Source organism: Jaculus jaculus, chromosome 4 (genome assembly GCF_020740685.1).
Source record: "Jaculus jaculus isolate mJacJac1 chromosome 4, mJacJac1.mat.Y.cur, whole genome shotgun sequence".
In the NCBI taxonomy this organism is placed as follows: domain Eukaryota; kingdom Metazoa; phylum Chordata; class Mammalia; order Rodentia; family Dipodidae; genus Jaculus; species Jaculus jaculus.
This window is the reverse complement of record NC_059105.1, coordinates 9365032-9382863: the sequence shown is the minus strand read 5'-3', so window position 1 is coordinate 9382863 and position 17832 is coordinate 9365032. Positions and strand designations below refer to the sequence as shown.

The following is a 17832-nucleotide window of genomic DNA, read 5'->3' as shown; positions in this document are numbered from 1 at the left end:
TACTTTGTTGTAGAAGCTGCAAAGCAAGTTACACACATTGTCATTTCATCTTTTCCACATCCCTGAGAAATAATTAAAATTCCCATGTAAAGACCAGCTACAGTCAGTCAGAAAACCAGGATTTTACTCTTGATCTTTTTGCCCAGCTAACAAATCAGGTCAGGTAACTTTCTAGAATTGAAACCTAAATGTTCTTTGAGCTGTGATGGCAGAAATATGAGTCAATATAAAATTTTGGAGGATAGAGATACGGCTCAGCGGTTAAAGGTGCTTGTGTACAGGTCCTGATGGCCCAGGTTCAATTCCCCAATACCCATGTAAAACCAGATACACAGAGATGGCATGTACATCTGAAGTTCATTTGCAGCAGGCCCTGCCTTGCCTATTCTCCCTCTCTCTCTCTCTCTCTCTCTCTCTCTCTCTCTCTCTCTCTCTCTCTCCCTCTCCTCCCTCTCTCTCTCTCCCTCTCTCTCCCTCTCCCCCTCCCTCTCTCCTAGCAAATAAATATTTTTTTTTTAAATGCAACTTTATCATGGGATGGTCTTAATTTACCCAGTAGGATTTCAGTAAAGACAGCTGTCAAACACAGCAAGCTCTTAGGTGTGTCAAGATCTCTGGCTTAGAAGTAGTTAAAAAGTCAAAATGGTATACCAGCTTGGGAATCTAGGGAAGAGGTCAAACTCAAATAAAGCCAAATATTGAATTAGATACCCTTTAAGACATGATTCTTTCTTGATACTTCTAGTGTTCTGAAAATACTATGGTCAAGAAGCCCTTAGAAAGCTGTGTGGTCTTAGTGGGCCTCCTTCATAAACTGAGCCGAGGTAATGGAAGAAACATGCGCAGACTCTGTAAAGCATGAAATGGCAAAGAGGAAGTGCTGTCTACTAACACCTGCCTGTTTATTCAACACCTCACATGAGGCAAGCATAATGGTGGACCCTTATTGGAAGGGATTTAGTGCTCAGTGTCAGAGAGCTCATGACTTAATACAGAAGACAGACACTTCAACATGGCTAGCCGCAGCTATGACCACACCAAGAGAGATAATAAAGGTAAGGCGTGACCATGGTGAGAGCTGAGTAAAAGTAATAGCACAAGCCTCCTTAACTAGAGGTGGGGCGAGCATGTGTGTCAAACCTTGTAAGACAACTGAAGTATTATCAGTTGAAAAAGGAAGGAAGAGAACACAGACTGAGGAAAGAACTTTATCAAGATACAGCCGAGTGCTGGAGCCACAGAAGTATCCATGTCAACACTACTACAACATTCCACCTCATCAGAGGCCATCGCCTGCACCTCACTAATCCTAATCCTCCACCCGTGGCTCCTCTGTGACATCTACAGTTCACTGCAGTGATAAGGCCCTAATGAGAGGGCATCTAGAACAAAAGGAGAGAATCTACCAACAAACCTAATGTTACCAGCAATACCTTTTACTGTGAAAGAATCCTAGAAGTAGAGGCAGACAGGCCACAGGCTCGTGGACATTACCTATAATTGCCTATGTAACATTGCTCTTCTGGATACACAGTTGCCAGGAGTTGCTACAATGGGCCATTTGGAAGGTAAAAATGCTGCCTGAATACTTAGAGACAAATTGTTGATTCTATTCCAGATCAAAGCCATAAACTGTGCTCGCTTCAGCAGCACATACACTAAACTTGGAATGAGACAGAGAAGAATAGCATGGCCCCTCATCAAGAATGACCCCCAAGTTTGTGAAGCGTTTCATGTTTTCTTGGCAAGATATCCGACTTCATCAAACTTGACACGGTGCCCGGTGTACGGTGACTGGGGGTGATGCTTGGGGACAATAGGTATGATCACCAACCGAGAAAGACGTCCTGGCTCTTTCTGTGTGTTCATGTCAAAGATGCCCACGGCAACAGCCTTGCTACCCAGCTTTCCCACATCTTTGGTATTGGCAAAGGCAACAAAGCATGGATTTCTCTTCCCAGGGAAAAGGCATCTGTCTTACCATTGCTGAAGAGAGAGACAAGAGGCTAGCAGCAGAACAGCCCCGGGTGAAATGGTTTCTAGGAGACACACTAGAGATGTTGAACTTGTGTATCAAGTCTCCATGTGACCTGCTGGAAAGGTGTTGTTTGTTTGTTTTGGTTTTTTTTTTTTGTAATTTTTTATTTATTTATTTGAGAGCGACAGACACAGAGAGAAAGACAGATAGAGGAAGAGAGAGAGACAATGGGCGCGCCAGGGCTTCCAGCCTCTGCAAACGAACTCCAGACGCATGCGCCCCCTTGTGCATCTGGCTAACGTGGGACCTGGGGAACCGAACCTCGAACCGGAGTCCTTAGGCTTCACAGGCAAGCGCTCAACCGCTAAGCCATCTCTCCAACCCTGGAGAGATGTTTTTACTTCACAATAAACAGCATAATAAATTACTCTTTAAAAAAAAAAAAAAAGGCATAAGCCACTGGAAACCTCCCTAGATTCTCAGTCCCTGACTTATGTCCCCTGTTACTAGTTCCATAATCAAAGCACAAAGGGCACCCTAACCTTCTAACTGTCAGAAATAGCAACTACAAGAGTAAGTAGCACTCTCTGTGGTTATGACTCAGGCCGTCAGCTATAGCTCATGCCGACGTGTGACTAATCTCTATAGCATTATGATGACAATAACTTCACATGGGTAAAAGTAACTATCATTTTTACCTATGTGGATAAAAATACTACCAAAGATAACTATGATTTCGTTATACTAAAAAGTTATTGCATCATAGAGGACTATCTAATGATGGCAATGGCTCTTTTCATAAAGTTATATTGAAAACATAGCTGTACCTAGTTTTCACAAACTTGGAGCTCTTGAGAGCTGTTGCCTGTGAAGCCTAAGGACCCTGTTTTGAGGCTTGATTCTCCAGGACCCACGTTAGACAAATGCACAGGGGGGCGCATGCGTCTGGAGTTCGTTTGCAGTGGCCAGAGGCCTTGGTGCACCCATTCTCTCTCTCTATCTGCCTCTTTCTCTCTCTCTGTCCGTCACTTTCAAATAAATAATAATAACAAAAATTTTTTTAAATTAAAAAAAGAATATTATTCTTAGCCAAGAGGGGTGGTGCACAATTTTAATCACAGCACTTGGAGGCAGAGGGAGGAGTATCAATGTGAGTTCGAGGCCACCCTGAAACTACATAGTGAATTCCAGGACAGCCTAGACTAGAGTAATACCCTAAACAACAAAAAAGGAATATTATTTTATCTCAGTCCTTTCGTTCTGTGATACAATAAAATTATTTTTGATGTTATGGTGTTATGACTAGAGTGTGAAATATCACCAATTGGCTCGTGCGTTTGAGCACTTGGTTCCCAGATGACGTCACTGTCACAGTTTACAGTATTGCTGCTGTCCAAACACTTTGATTTCAATATCTATGAAAATTATTAGTTCAAATGTCCTCCATACCTTATTGATTCCTCATTTGTCTAACTCTTGAACTTTATCTTGTTCACGACTCCAACCCATCAAAACACTAATTCCAAACATGTCACTATTTTTATAATATGCTCTATTTTATTATTTTTTATTTATTTGCAAGGAAAGCCTGCATGAGAGAGAGAGAGAAGGGGTGCACCAGCGATACTATGAATGAACATTGTACTTTAACATTGAGTTTATCTGTCTCCAATGCTTGTCCTCTTGCTTCCAACAATATTTCCTGTCACTTTCAATGCATTCCTCTGATCATGTTTCTACTCCTTCCTACCATGTAGGAACTTATAACATATATAAGTACTTATGACAAACTGAACCTGAAATAAAGTCTGATGAGTAGATAGCCAGGTATATGTATATTCGATAAAAATGCAATGATGTTTGCTGAGTGATGTCTCAGGAGAATCAGATGAAGAAAATTAAAATATATATATATATATATCTCCTGGTCTGGAAAGATGGCTTAGCAGTTAAGGCACTTGGCTGCAAAGCCTAAGGACCCAGGTTCAACTCCCCAGAATCCACATAAGCCATATGCACATACATCTGGAGTTTGTTTGCAGTGGTGCACCCATTCTCTTTCTCTCCTTCTCCTCACTCTGTCTCTCTCCCGCTCTCTCTCTCTCTCTCTCAAATAAGTAAAAAAAAACAAAAAAACAACTCCACAACTGATAGTACTAATGCTGGAAATATCTGCATTAGAGATTTAGAGAACTTCAAGCCTAACTAAGGTTTTAAGAAAAATACAACATTATACAGCAAAACAAAAAAGTCAGCATTTACAGCCCACCTATGTACAAATCCAACCTGGAGCCTCATGGGCTATGTCTGTCTGTTAGCTTGCTCTCATTCCCTAGTCTCTCAGAAGAACAGGTAGACATTACTGTTAAGGCAAGACTATGTTGGATGGAGTAACAGGTACAAAGTTCTTAATTCTACTCCGAACTTGCATAACAATAACCATGACATTAACTCTGGATCCAAGGAGCTACTTGCTGCATGATACATAAAGCTAAGGAGAATGTACCATGGTGGAAAGTGTCTGTGGACATCTGCTATGCATGCATATGGATATGTTCTATAGGCCCTAAGCAGCATAAGCACCCTATACCTTACACTTGAAGGAGCTCTGACTTGTCTCTGGCTGTCCCCTTGTATCTGACCCCATACAGGACAAAGCATCAGCCCCACATAGAAGGTTATATGATTAGCTATGTGTTCAAATCCCACCCCACCATTTGTAACCCTGGCCTTGTGATGTGGGCACCCCTTATCTTGAAAATATTTGAGAATAAAGATCACATGTTGGAAACTCGGTGTAATATCTCTTAAGCTTCTTCCATCTGCATATTTCATGAGGTTATATAAAAGAGCATGGGAGTAAAGGAAAGCTTATATTCAGTGTTTTCTTCACGGCATCTAGACCCTTCCAATACCTTTTGATAGCTCAGGGGTCCTCTGGGAGACACACACACACACACACACACACACGCACGCACGCATTGCATGCATACATACACATGAGCAGACACATACATGTCCCCTCCTTTAAAAGTAATCCCTGTTGAAATTTCATGAGCCTGTCACCATACCACTTTCGGTGTGCTGTCCTTCAGCTGAAAGGACACATTCAGACAGGTAGTGTAATGAAGTGGCTAAGAATGCAGATTTAGCCAAGTCAAAGTGCTGGGAATGGTACTGAATTTCTCTGAGATCTGTTTTCCCAGATGTCAGGTGGGGCACCAAAAGCAGATCTCTAGCAGTGATCTGAGGTGGACTGAGTGAGGGAAAGCATGTAAAAGTGTTTAAGATAGTGCCTAGCACACCATACACACTTGACATATGACTAGGATTTATCCCTTGTGTACAACCATTTTTATTTTGTTGTTTCTATTCTCTCACTGCTGGTGGTATTGGTGATGATGATGGTGGGTGGTGCTGGTGATGGTGGTAGTGTTGGTGGTGATGGTGATAGTAGTCATGATGGTGGTGGTGATGATGATGTTGGTGGTGGTGATAGTGGTGGTGATGGTGGTGGTGGTGATGGTGGTGGTGGTGATGGTGGTGGTGATGGTGGTGATGGTGGTGGTGGTGGTGGTGGTGATGGTGGTGGTGGTGATGGTGGTGGTGATGGTGGTGGTGATGGTGGTGATGGTGGTGATGGTGGTGGTGATGGTGGTGGTGGTGATGGTGGTGATGGTGGTGGTGATGGTGGTGGTGATGGTGGTGGTGGTGATGGTGGTGGTGTTGGTGGTGATGGTGGTGGTGGTGGTTATGGTGGTAGTGACAGTGGTGGCGGTGGTGATGGTGGTGATGTTGGTGGTGACAGTGGTAGTGATGGTGGTGGTGGTGGTCATGGTGGTGGTGATGGTCCCTCACTCATGTGTTAGCTCACTGACCAGCACTGCACACTGGAGATGGTTATTGCCAGGACAGGATGGAGGGCATGAGGTTTGTTCTCACTGTTCCTGTGCTGATTTACTTACCTAACAGTCAGCTCAGGGTCCTTTGGAAGAACTGTCTTTTGGGGACCAAGGGAACCTGGGAACAAGCAGGTAGCTTCCTAGTATGTAGTCGTTTCTGATTTTCACACACCCAGAAACTAGATTTTCTTCTTGCTTCTTTCCTTCTCCCCTCTCTTTGTCCCTCCTTCTGTCCCTCCCGCCCCCTCTTGTTTTAATGTTATCTGTGGGTATGAGACTTAATATCTTTTCTTTATATAAATGAGCATAAAGGCATAACTATTACACCAGAATGCTTATTCCACAAATCATCTATGTGAGTAAAAACATGGGGAGGATACACAGTGGGCTGTGAGATAGGCTAACAGATTCCACAGACACGAAGCATGAGCACATAATTATCATCACTTCTCACCTGGATCGCCTATGGAGAGGAACGATTTTCTCTTTGGGCTCCATACTGCTTGCTCCATCACCATTGTCTCTGGGTTTTCCAGAATGAAGAGTCCAAAGGCATCCAGAAATAACATTTATTAATCAACAATAAAACACACAATAGAAAAGGCCTTATAAGTAAAACTATATATTCATAATGCTTTATTGTATTTGCTCCAGTACTCCACAAAACACTACAGACAGTAACAAAATAATTCAAGAAATATTAAAAACTTTCAAGAGAATTATGAGACACTCTTCATCATAGGTGAGCATCAGCAATGCCATAAATAACCAGGAGAGACACTACTGAACACAATCATCGATACCTTTCTTGAGTAAAGGATGTAATTGTTAAATCCAGGAATCATAACATTTACACATATATTCATACACAAGAGAACAGCTCAGAGCAAGTGGGAGCAGACTCCCCAAGGACCTGGGATAATCTGCCTGTACATCATTTAAAGATATTACAGTGTTAACAGGATAGAAGTCAAACACTAAAGAGAAATGTAGGGGCTTCACTTGGTGGGGGTGGGGGCGGCAAACAGGGCAATCATCAGAGCCGCTTACATGTTTTCCATGGCCCTTTTTGCAATATGCTCCTTCCCCTTCTCTGCCTTTTCTTGGTTGAGGTACTCCAGCATTTTCATGAGCAGGTCTTCATCCACGTACTGTCTGCTCGGGAAGCCATCATTCTTCAGGGCCCCCACTGGGAACCTTTTGCTCATAGGAGTCAGTCTGTCAGTGTCCGGAGAGCCTCCTTGACTCCCGTGATCTTTGAAGGCCTGCTCGAATTGGTCCTCTTCCTGTAGGTCACCTTCCGAGGAGCCTGGGCTGGGCGCACGCTTGAGCTGGTTTGAATTCAAGAGCTCAGGGTACTTTACTAGCATTCTGGCTAAGTACTCTCCTAATTCCTTATCCTTGTCATTCTGGCTTTCATACGCAGGTGCCTCTTTGTTTTCAACCTCTGGCATCCAAGCAGCATTGGGGAATTGGCTTGCTCTAGATTTCCCAGGACCATAGGGGAGCCTCATTGCAATCTTGTCTCGGTTATACTGAGTGGGGAAATATGGGGGCTTCTGACTTTCTGCATTCTCCATCCCTAGAAGACTTAAAACGTCCTCCATCGTGAGCCCATCAGGCAGGGTATCTGTCTCAGCATGACCGAGGGTCTTGGTGTACCCACCCTTGGAGAGCATCTTGTTTGGGAATGGACGGTCTATGCCGGCCTCAGAGATGTCATCTAGGTCGACAGGAAGGTCGAGCTCCGGTTCTGGCTCCACCAGTCCACTGGGCTTCTCACCGGTCTTGAGCATCTCGATTAAGTCTTCAGGGGGTATCTGTAAGTTCCTGGAGAGTTCAATCAGCTGATAAATAGACTGAGAATCAAGTGGTTTCTCAAGAAGCCTGCTGGCCCTTTCCCCATCCTGCCCATTAAGTGACCTCCCACTGCCCGCAGCATTCACTAACCTTCTCAGATAGGCGATGGCTTTGGCGACATCCTCTGAAAGTTGGTCTTTACTCTCGTTCTGAGCATCTTCATCCTGTAGCCCCAACTGCCCTGAGCGCTTCACCTCTTCAGTGATTTCCTCATTTTTTTCCGTATTCTCTTTGCTGTCTCTCACCTCTTCGTGGGTTTGGCTCTCTATTTTCTCCTCGATGGGGCTCCAGTCCTCTCCCCCGACCACATCTTCGTAGGCAATGTTGTTGGTCTTGTAGATGTCGTCTTCATCGTCCGCGTAGAGTTTCTGGTCCTCATCAACCCTCTCCCGTTTCTGGTTGCTCGGCGCTGTCAGTTTCCCAAGCTCTTGGAAGACAGACTCCAGGGTAGCCAAACTTTGGGGCGTATACTGTTCCTCTACGATTTCGTTTGTGCGTTTGAAGGGGTTGTCCCTGGAGCTGTCTTCATACATCAGCGGGAAGCGCATGTGCTTGAGTTTCCTTTCCGGCCACTGCTGGGTGTCATAGTCATCAGTGAGGTCCACCGGGAAGTTCTTCTCCAAGCTGAAGGCATACGGCTTGTTTCCTTTTGAGAGAGACTGGGGCTCATTTTCAGCCTGTCTCAAAGCTTCAAGTATGATCCTCATCCACTCGTCTTCACTCAGGGAATCCCTTGAACTCTCTGCCAAGTGACTTACTTCACCATTTTCTTTTTGCTGCAAGGGGACAGAGACACCTTGGTAGGGATTATAGTCTGGGCTGGTTTCTTCTCTGTGAGCTTGTTGTCGGAGCTTTTCGATGTACTCCAATGCCCTGATCATTTCGGGGCTGGGAAACCGTTGGACATTTTCCAATCTGAGGTCTGGTTCTTTCTGTAGCAGCTGGTTTCGCTGAAAGGAAGCTGCCTGGGTTCCAGAGATGAGCATAATTAGATGGATAAGAGACAGAGCTGCTCCAAGGTGGTGGGTCTTAGCTTTTGCCATATTTGAGAGGTTTCCTTAAAGCATAGAAAACATCAGTTAGCACAAATAAATCCAAATGGAAAAGCACAATACCAATAATAACAATAAAGACACTGAGGGGAAGGAAAGAAGTAGAAATAATTTCACATTGCACTTTGAGAAACAACATGTAAAATCAATTGTATTTTCTACACAATCTTCATGAGCTAATCAAAGGAATCCTTAATAAAACTATATTATTCATTTGCATCAAACTTGCATAACCTTTTTTATTAAAACAATAAACACTGACAGGAGACTCCTCTGACTTTTTATTTTTCATTTGTGAAACTTATAGTTTGATTTTTTTTATTACATTGTTTCTTTTTAAATAGAACCTTTCTAAGATGCTCTAGTTATCTCTTGCAGCATCCTATTGAAATCATTCACAAAATAATTCTAAAATATGCACATATATCCACAATTATGTCCTTAATTTTGTGTCAAAAAAACACCACTTAGATTATTTTCTGAATTGTCCATCAGCTTTGCCTTAGCATATAGCAGCAGTGACTCGATATATGTGATGATGTAATACTGCACTTTCATGCCAACTACCCTGGACACCTTGTGGCTAAGTCCTACTTACAAAGGTTTCCATAGTGACTTGGTCTCACCCCAATCATAAATCCAACCATCAATTAATAACCTCTGGAACATGAGTCTTCCCAGGTCTCAGCTAAGCTAGTGAACTTTCTGTCTACGAAGGTATTCTAAAATAATATATTAAGCTGTTTTAAAATGTCTATTCACCACATTTTTCTAATAAATTTATTCTAGCTGTCTTGTAAGATGAAATTATGGTTATATTTTTCATCCTCCCTCTAGTGTATAGTAAATAAACAGATGCTACAAAGAGAACAGAAGTTTACTTAACTGGTCTATTTCTAAGCTTGTGACTGCTCAAATTCAGTTTGTTTTATGTCTGTATCTATTTTTTATAGGGACTGTTGAAGTCTTAAATGACTCATACTGTTAAGAAAAACTTAAAATAACCACTATTGACTCCCAATTTAAATAAACATAGATCATGTGTTACATTCTTTCTACTTAAAATCTTCATTCATTTATTTTCTCCAGTGCTTTTAAAAATATCACATATGAATTAGCAAGAGCAGTCATCTTTACATGATTTACATTTGGCATTGCCAATACTAAAGAAGCTGTTTTAATACTTGAAAATTTTGTTATAAATAGGTGTATGTGAAATAAGTTCATAAACTTGTTCACATCTTTATATCTGCTTGTTCATATCTGTACATTTGCATCCTGGTTTTGTGATAGGTAAGCTATATGAGTTACAATTTCCAGTCAGACTAAGTTAGATATCAATTGTATAACACTGTTCACTAGATCTTACTGGTGATTATATTTCAGCTCTGAGAGCTTACAGATGGTTGTGGTTACAGAAAGTGCTATAGCATAGATGCTATGCTTAGGAAAGCAATTACCATTATGAGATTACTTGGGCATTTGAGAGAATATTTTCAAGATGTTTAATATAAATATTCACTATAAGTACTTTAATTTACAAATTCTTATATTCAGATGAAAGAAGACTGTATGTTCTTATGTATATTATTGCAGAATTAATTTAGCTTTGGTAATCAACTTTCAGCATTTCCATTTGAAATAGCAATCTTGAAAACTTTATTGAACTTGTTTTCCTTGAAACCATGATCTTAACATAATCTAAATACATAGGTCATTTGCCTGTCTGTAAAGCTGTTGCCTTGAAGGTAGACAGAATTTAGGCAGAACACTTACCACAGTTTTTTAAACACAGACTGCCCAGTGCTCCTCTCCAGTCATTTCTTCAGGTTCAGTTTGGATGACATAATTACTGCCTCTAAAACTCAAAGGACTAATTTCCTTAGCAGTCTCTCTGGTAAGTAATAAAGGTAGCTCTAATATCTTACACTGTTTGATTTCAAATTTAATTTTCTGAAATACAACTGATAGGGCCATAGTTTCTCCCTGGGAAGCTCTTGATAAAACCTCTCATGTTAAAATGCATTTTCTGCTGAAATTAGGCATGAGCATGACTCTGATGCACTGACACATGTGGACATATGTAATATGAACAACCCAAAGAATTGGGATCCAGAAAAAAAAAACTTGTTCCAATCAAAACCTTCAACAAAGTATTGTATCTCTTCCAATCAAAGCATGCTGATGACAATAATCATTTATACAGCTACAAATGCTTTTTCATCCTATAAATTCATCTGTGATTCACAGCCACATCCAACCTGGATTCCAAGGCAAGCTTTCACCTTAGGAAAAGGAAGAAGTAAGTGCTTGGGACCATCTGAAGCTAGTTTACCAGGACTGAAATTAGGATAGAAGCAAAACCCTTTCACAGTATACCAGTTCCAAAAAGAATTTAAGAGTTAATCCAGATCTCCTATAGAGTAAATATCAAATAACAAATACGAATTCCAAATTGCCTCTGTGCGTAACATGGTAAATGTCCTCTGTAGCATTGGAGCATCCTGCAAAGAATGTTGAGTCCATAATTTATATCCCTGGTTTTGTGTGGGGGTGGGTAAAATACACTTAGGAAAATAACCTAAATATCAGTCTTGGTTAACTTTACATAAATCTGTGTATTGACACCAGAATCCTTAACTTTTTCACCCTCCTTACATACAGTTTATTAAATAACGTTCCAGTTAGTAAATATCCACCTGCAAGTGAGCTGAAATCACAGGCCGGCTCGTTGGCGCACATCTAGAGCGTCTTTACATTGGCTGGAGAGCAGCAGGTTGCCCCACAGTTATTCTGTCTACATACGCCTGCCAAACTGTCTTTTTCCTTCTCGGCTAGGGGGAAAAAAAAAATGAGAGCAGAAGACGCAATTGAGAACTTTGCAGGAAATGGAAGAGAAATCGGCCTTACCTGTTTCTCCTAGCGTGGAGAAGGCACGCTGGGATGCTCCGCCCGCCGCCTGGGAGAGGGCTCGGCCGCTTCAGCACCGGACAGCTCCCCGGCTTATAGCGAGCCGCGCCGGCTCCGCACTGCCCCGCTGACGTCACCGCCCAGCCTCAAGCCCCAGCCAGCGAGCTTTTTCAAAGAATCCGACAGAAAATAATCACTTTCTTTATTTTTTTAAAGCGTTGCATGCTTACGCCACCTGTCTTTTTGAAACAAAAACTGCAGTTTCCTTTTCTTTTCATCATTCAAAATCTGTGAGGCTTGATTATAAAACGCTGTGCACAAATTCCATTGCGGGGGCGGCGGGGGGGGGGGGGGATAAAGAAATCCGTCAAATAGACATGACTAATTGCAAGATAATTTCATCACTGTGCTATAAGGAGGTTGTTAGCCGCTGCGGTTCTTGTTTTCGTGATCATCATTATAAGAAAGATTTACAAATAAAGGTTACCTTTTCATTCACAAAGAAATTGCAGAATCATTTCCTGGTGTACCTACGATATATGAATTTTCATGAAAGACGATATTTCATGTCGTAACTATAGGTAGCATTCTTCAACTTGAAATCATGTATGCTTAACTAAAAGGGGGATCTAGTTATTGTTTCAGTATGAGAATCAACTCCAATATCTTTAGCAGCATAGATTTTGAAATGAGTTTTCATAAAAGTTCATCTTTAGTAATTGATAATTCTATATTAATCCATTGGTATCTTTTATAATAACTAATGTCAAAAAGAAAAGCTAAGAAACAATACTGGTGAAAATACCGCTACTAATGGGAAAAAGTTTTTTTTTCATTTTTTTGAGAAAATAATGTGACATATAAGTAATTGGAATTTGCTTGCTATCAAGAGGAAAGAATACCTAAATTTTCTCTTTCTTTGGTTAAATCAGTTGAGTTAAATGCCTTCAATGACCAACCCAAGGAATAACAGTAGTTAATCCACAACCTCTTATATTTATAATTCATAACCATTGCTGTGCTCTCTTACAAAACCTGATTATATTTTTAATAATTAATACAGGTCTAAATTTTCAACTTTATTTTAATATAGGTATGTGTCCTCCAAAAACCTATATGTGTTGAAAAATACCTTTAGAATACAAAAGAATCTTGCTGTATATGATAATCTTTAAGTCTTGGCTGAATGAATTATCACTTACTGATTTGATCCACCCAGTAAGTTCTAGGGCCTACTGGGAGCCAGATACATTACTAACTGCTGGTGATAGAAAAATGCATAACTATATTTTTGCCTTTAGGAATGCTTTACTGGGAATAAAGAATAGATTATTTTAATGTGTGTTGGAAAGCATTGAAGAAAAGGTTAGCCACAAGTATGGGAACATTGTAAATCACAAGTTGGTTCTATCTAGTAACTAGCAGTGGGGAGGAGGTGTCTCCAATTAGCAGGAGTGGGGGGGCTTAAGCTAAGATTTCTTATTATCAGGTTTTTAAAAATAACTTCTAAAATGAATAAATCACAGCACTCTTGAATTTCTTCTTCTTAATATTTTATTTATTTATTTGAGAGAGGAAGAGGCAGATATATGTAGAAAGAAAGAATGGGCATGACAGGGCCTCTAGCCACTGCAAAGGATTCCAGATGCATGTGCCACCTTATGCATCTGGCTTACATAGAAACTGGGGAATCAAACCTGGGTCCTTTGGCTTCACAGACAAGTGTCTTAAATGCTAAGCCATCTCTCTGATCTCTCTGGCCCAAAACTAACCCTGACCACAACATGACTTGAACACCCAACCTTTTGGTCTGGAATCAGATGCTCTGCCATTGCACCAGGAGGTCACTTGAATTTCTTAAAGAAACAGATAATTGTTTAAACTCTTATGAAATTAAAAATGTCAGAGAAAAATCATCATATCTCCCCCACTTTCTCTCCTGGTGAAGGTACTGATCTTCCTAACTGGTAAGAGACCATCACCTGTGCATTGGCATAGAACTCAAAGATGCAGGCTGAAACTACATGCCAGCTCATCCAGTGTACTTGTGACTGGCAGTGGGTTTTCAGAGCACACTCAAGTAAACATGGCTGACTTATCAAAGCACAGTCTCAATGACCCCAGCTTCTTCACTGGCATCTTGGCTCCCTTCACAGGGGATGTTTTTAACTCTTAACAAAGGCCCGACTTGTTGCTCTGAATTTCACCTAATTTTCTATCCAGCAGTTTTGTTTGATTGCTTGAGCTATCCAGTATCAACACACTCCAGGATTCTGCATGGTTCTGTTAAAGGATTGACTTGGTTCAACACAGAGTTTAAAAAAATGAGCAAGGAAATCACTGTTGTCCCTACCAATCTAATCATATAGTACTGAACTCTTGACAAGGACCAAAACTTATAACATTGCTAAGATCCCATAGTCAACTTCTTGTCTACAAATGCTTTTAATAATATACAAGATAAGCAGAACCTTGTGTGAGTGTTTGCAAAGTGAGGTGTCAGAAGATAGCTAATAGAATGGCCTAGGATGGGCTATATCAGGACCAAGGTATGGGTAGATCAATGAGCCATGTATGGGCAGCTGAGTTCCTGCATATCTTATGATCTACAATAAATACCTGTCTTCTACTGAGTTACAGTGTGTCTCAAGCATTGTAACTGGTTCCTAGTTTAATGTTTCTACCTAATGATTATAATTTGATAGGCATTTCTATCATCATTTTATGAATGAAGAAACAAGTATTCAGAAATAAGAAAACTGGCTACTATTTTAATGGCTCATGCAGAAATGAGATTTGAATCTAGATGCTTCTATCAGTATTTCCATAATGAAGATTATGATTCAAGCACTCTGCTAGGGGTTGCCTATATGGAAATAAATATGGCACAGAACCAACCATCAGAGAACCAAGTGTAAAATGTAGTCATTTTAACAAAAAGTCCCAAGGATTATCTGGTTATACCTCAAATGTCATGGTGTGGGCTACTCTACGTGGCAGCATGAGTGGAAAATAAGAATTAAATTTATGGTCAGCTAGTCTGGCTAGTAGATCCTGTCTCAAACAAGGTAGGAGGCAACTACCAACACCCAAGGTTGTCCTCTGATCCCCACACATGGGGCATGTACATAACTGTACTTACATATGTGAACACATGCAAAAATGAACTCACAGTAGATTATGTCTTTGGAGCCAGTAGGTATGGTATACTCTCTTACAAACAAGAGAGTAGTTGCTAAATTTAGAAAATGTTATTCATCAGCGAGTTTTTTAGTAGATTTTTTTCAGTGTGCTGTATTTAACCTTTTCCAGTACTTATTGGTTATGAAAGGAACTATTCCTTAAAAGAATGCATTTTGAGGAGTTAAAATGTAATACAGATATAGAAGTCAATTTTTTTCTATTGACAAGAAGTAGTTTAGAGTATGTGTAAAATGGCCAAAATAACCCAGATGTGTTTTTTATTTATCATTCGGCCTAAGATTATTTTTAACATTCCTTATGAAAACTTAATTTTCTGTTGGGTCTAGGTTTGTGACTATCATTGCCTCCAAGAAACAAATCTCTGATTCATGAGCATTTTCAGCATAATTATGCACTATGTATGATAATGGCTTTACTAAACGAGCTTGCGTTTTCACTATGGTGCTGTTAAGTTCAAACCAATCATTCACAATTTAAGTCATTACAATGGGCTAATTTGTTTTTGTGATCGGATTTTCTTAAATCTTGGTCACTTTGTTCTTTTTTATTGAATTTCATATTTCATCTAGACCCAGGTTTTGATTTTTTGTCTATTATTTTACTGGCAATCTTCTACCTTAGTGATCCTTTAATTTGAAGCCTATTTCTCTTCCACTCCATTACACATCTCATTTTGTTTCAATTTATATGAAAGCAATTAAGATCCAGAAAGTCGATGTGTCTTATTACTCCTTCTCTCATCTCCTTTCCCAAGCTAACTGCCATCCTCAGCCTTCTCCCCACCCCTCGAAAGACAATAGTCTCAAACAAGAGCTCTTTCTGTGGTACCCATGAGCTCAGGTCCTCCTGAAATTGCTAGAAAAGACCTGTGAGAAAGAGTGTCATTATCTCCCCTGCCAGGCCCTCAGACTCCCCACTGATGTCACTGCTCACTCCTCACCTCGGGCCTCCCTCCTCTTTCTTACTTTTCCTTCACTTTACCTCCCTTATGCATTGCTTTCAAAGTTGACTCAACTTCTTCCTGGTATAGAGTATGTTTTCCTTTTTAGCAAATGTCCTTGTCACAAGACCGACTTTTAAAAATTCTCTATAAGCCGGGCGTGGTGGCGCATGCCTTTAATCCCAGCACTCAGGAGGCAGAGGTAGGAGGATCGCCATGAGTTCAAGGCCACCCTGAGACTACAGAGTTAATTCCAGGTCAACCTGGACCAGAGTGAGACCCTACCTTGAAAAAAAAAATAAAAAAAATTCTCTATAAAAGGACAATTTAATATTTTTCCATCTTCCTTGCAAAGGCAGGGCCCAAGTTGCTATTCAAACAACATAAAGATCAGAAATATGCTGTGCATGGTGGTGCAAGTCTTTAATCCCAGCACTCAGGAGGCAGAAGCAGGAGGATTGCTGTGAGTTCAAGGCCAGCCTGAGAGTACATAAGGAATCCAGGTCAGCCTGGGCTAGAGTGAGAGCCTACCTTGGACAAAAAGGAAAAAGTCAGGAACAAAACACAGTAATTTTTAGGAGGCCAAATCTCCATTTTTATCACTGTTCCCTCATGGTTTGTCCCAAACCTTAGATATAAAGGTCAAAACTACAGTGTACTGAATTGATTGAGGTAAAGTTTTCTCATTCTTTTTGCCAGAGCTTCACACATTCCATCTTGGAGGTTTTGAATCTTCTCAGTGTCCTCATGCAAGTTAACTGTCTTTATTCATGTGAGCTGCAGGCAATGCTAGTAAATTAAATTTAGATTTCTTAAAGAAAAACTTTCCTTCACTATATATAGTTTTATGATCTTTCCCTTACTTGACAAAACATTATGTACAAATTGAATGTGAAAACTAAAAAGAGGGACTGGAGCCATAGCTCAATGGTTAAGGCTCTTGCTTACAAAGCCTGATGGCCTGGGTTTGATTCCCCAGTACCCATGAAATGCACAGAGTCCACATGTGTCTGGAGGTCATTTGTAGTGGCAGGTGGCTCTGGCATGCCCACAACTCTATATCTCTTTTTCTCTCTCTCTTTCTCTCTCAGTCACTCTCAAATAAACAAATAAAATAATATTTATTTATTATTTGTAATTTCTGTGCTTTGTCGAGGTATCCCTTATTGGTGGCTCTAGATAGTCTTGATTCCATTTAAGTCTCCCTCTAACACTTGACAATTTTTTATGTTTTTCGAAGTAGGGGTTCACTCTAGCCCAGACTGACCTAGAATTCACTCTAGTAGCAGGGTGGCCTAGAACTCACAGTGATGAACATGCAATGGGCTTTCTCTCTCTTTTTCTTTTGCCATTTGTCCCTAGGGACACTCCTCCCCCCTCTGCCTCCTGAATGCTGGGATTAAAGGAACCACACCCGGCTTTGACCATTTTTCTCTCACCTTAACCATTTTATCTTTTTGCAATGGAATCTCTTGTAAACTAAATGTGCATCTATCTGGTAGGTATAAAAAATATGATTTTTCTCACAACCCTCAATGAGAACTATGGAAATCAAATGAATTCAGGCTTTCCTCTCCATTGACTCTGGAGTCTGGAACCATCTGGTGCTTGGAGGAAAAATAAGCACCATTCTCTTAATCTAATACCATGAATATTTGGGCATCTGCTCCCTCAATGGATTTCGGGAGGGAAGTTTGTGCACCAGAAGCTAATTACTTTGCTTTAAGCGGCACCGGATGTCTCCATCTTTCAGATTCTCCTGGCATAATTGTTTTAGGAATCAATATTTTCAGCATCGACATGCAAATATTTCAATAAGGTTATTTTCTGCTTGAGCATCACCCACATACACTCTCCTGTCTTGAGGTGCCTGTGAGAGTCTTCAAGGATGAAGTGAAGCCTCTTCAGGGTTAAGGTCAGCATTTCACATCCGGGTCCCCGCAGTCTCTCCAGATGACTTCTCACAATTTGCTCAGCCTTTTCGGG

At 40.7% G+C, this 17832-nt stretch overlaps 1 protein-coding gene and 1 non-coding gene across 4 annotated transcripts; one reads left to right on the top strand and one right to left on the bottom strand.

The window, feature by feature from the left end:
* The first annotated feature begins 1634 nt into the window (after positions 1-1634).
* Positions 1635-1741, top strand: LOC123460436. The gene has a single exon (XR_006636999.1). It is a non-coding gene; the product is annotated as a U6 spliceosomal RNA (small nuclear RNA).
* A 4760-nt stretch (positions 1742-6501) lies between these two features.
* On the bottom strand, positions 6502-11860 carry Scg2 (secretogranin II). 3 transcript variants are annotated; one of them, XM_045147673.1, is made up of 3 exons: positions 11492-11624; positions 7831-8797; positions 6502-7710 (listed from the first exon to the last, which is right to left on the bottom strand). In XM_045147673.1, exons 1-3 carry the CDS (start codon positions 11532-11534, stop codon positions 6927-6929), a joined length of 1794 nt encoding a protein of 597 aa, XP_045003608.1. In that variant the 5' UTR covers positions 11535-11624; the 3' UTR covers positions 6502-6926. The 3 variants fall into 3 exon arrangements, with proteins under 3 accessions (XP_045003608.1, XP_045003607.1, XP_045003606.1); XM_045147672.1 differs by lacking the exon at positions 11492-11624 and adding an exon at positions 11703-11860 and having other exon boundaries at positions 6502-8797; XM_045147671.1 differs by having other exon boundaries at positions 6502-8797.
* Between the last annotated feature and the right edge of the window lie 5972 nt (positions 11861-17832).

Excerpts from the sequence above, each read along its gene's own strand:
- Scg2 (XM_045147671.1), bottom strand. The coding sequence starts at position 11,534 with ATGTGCGCCAACGAGCCGGCCTGTGATTTCAGCTCACTTGCAG. Across the intron at positions 8,798-11,491 it reads TGATTTCAGCTCACTTGCAG|GAAACCTCTCAAATATGGCA; the intron begins GTGGATATTTAC and ends CTATGCTTTAAG.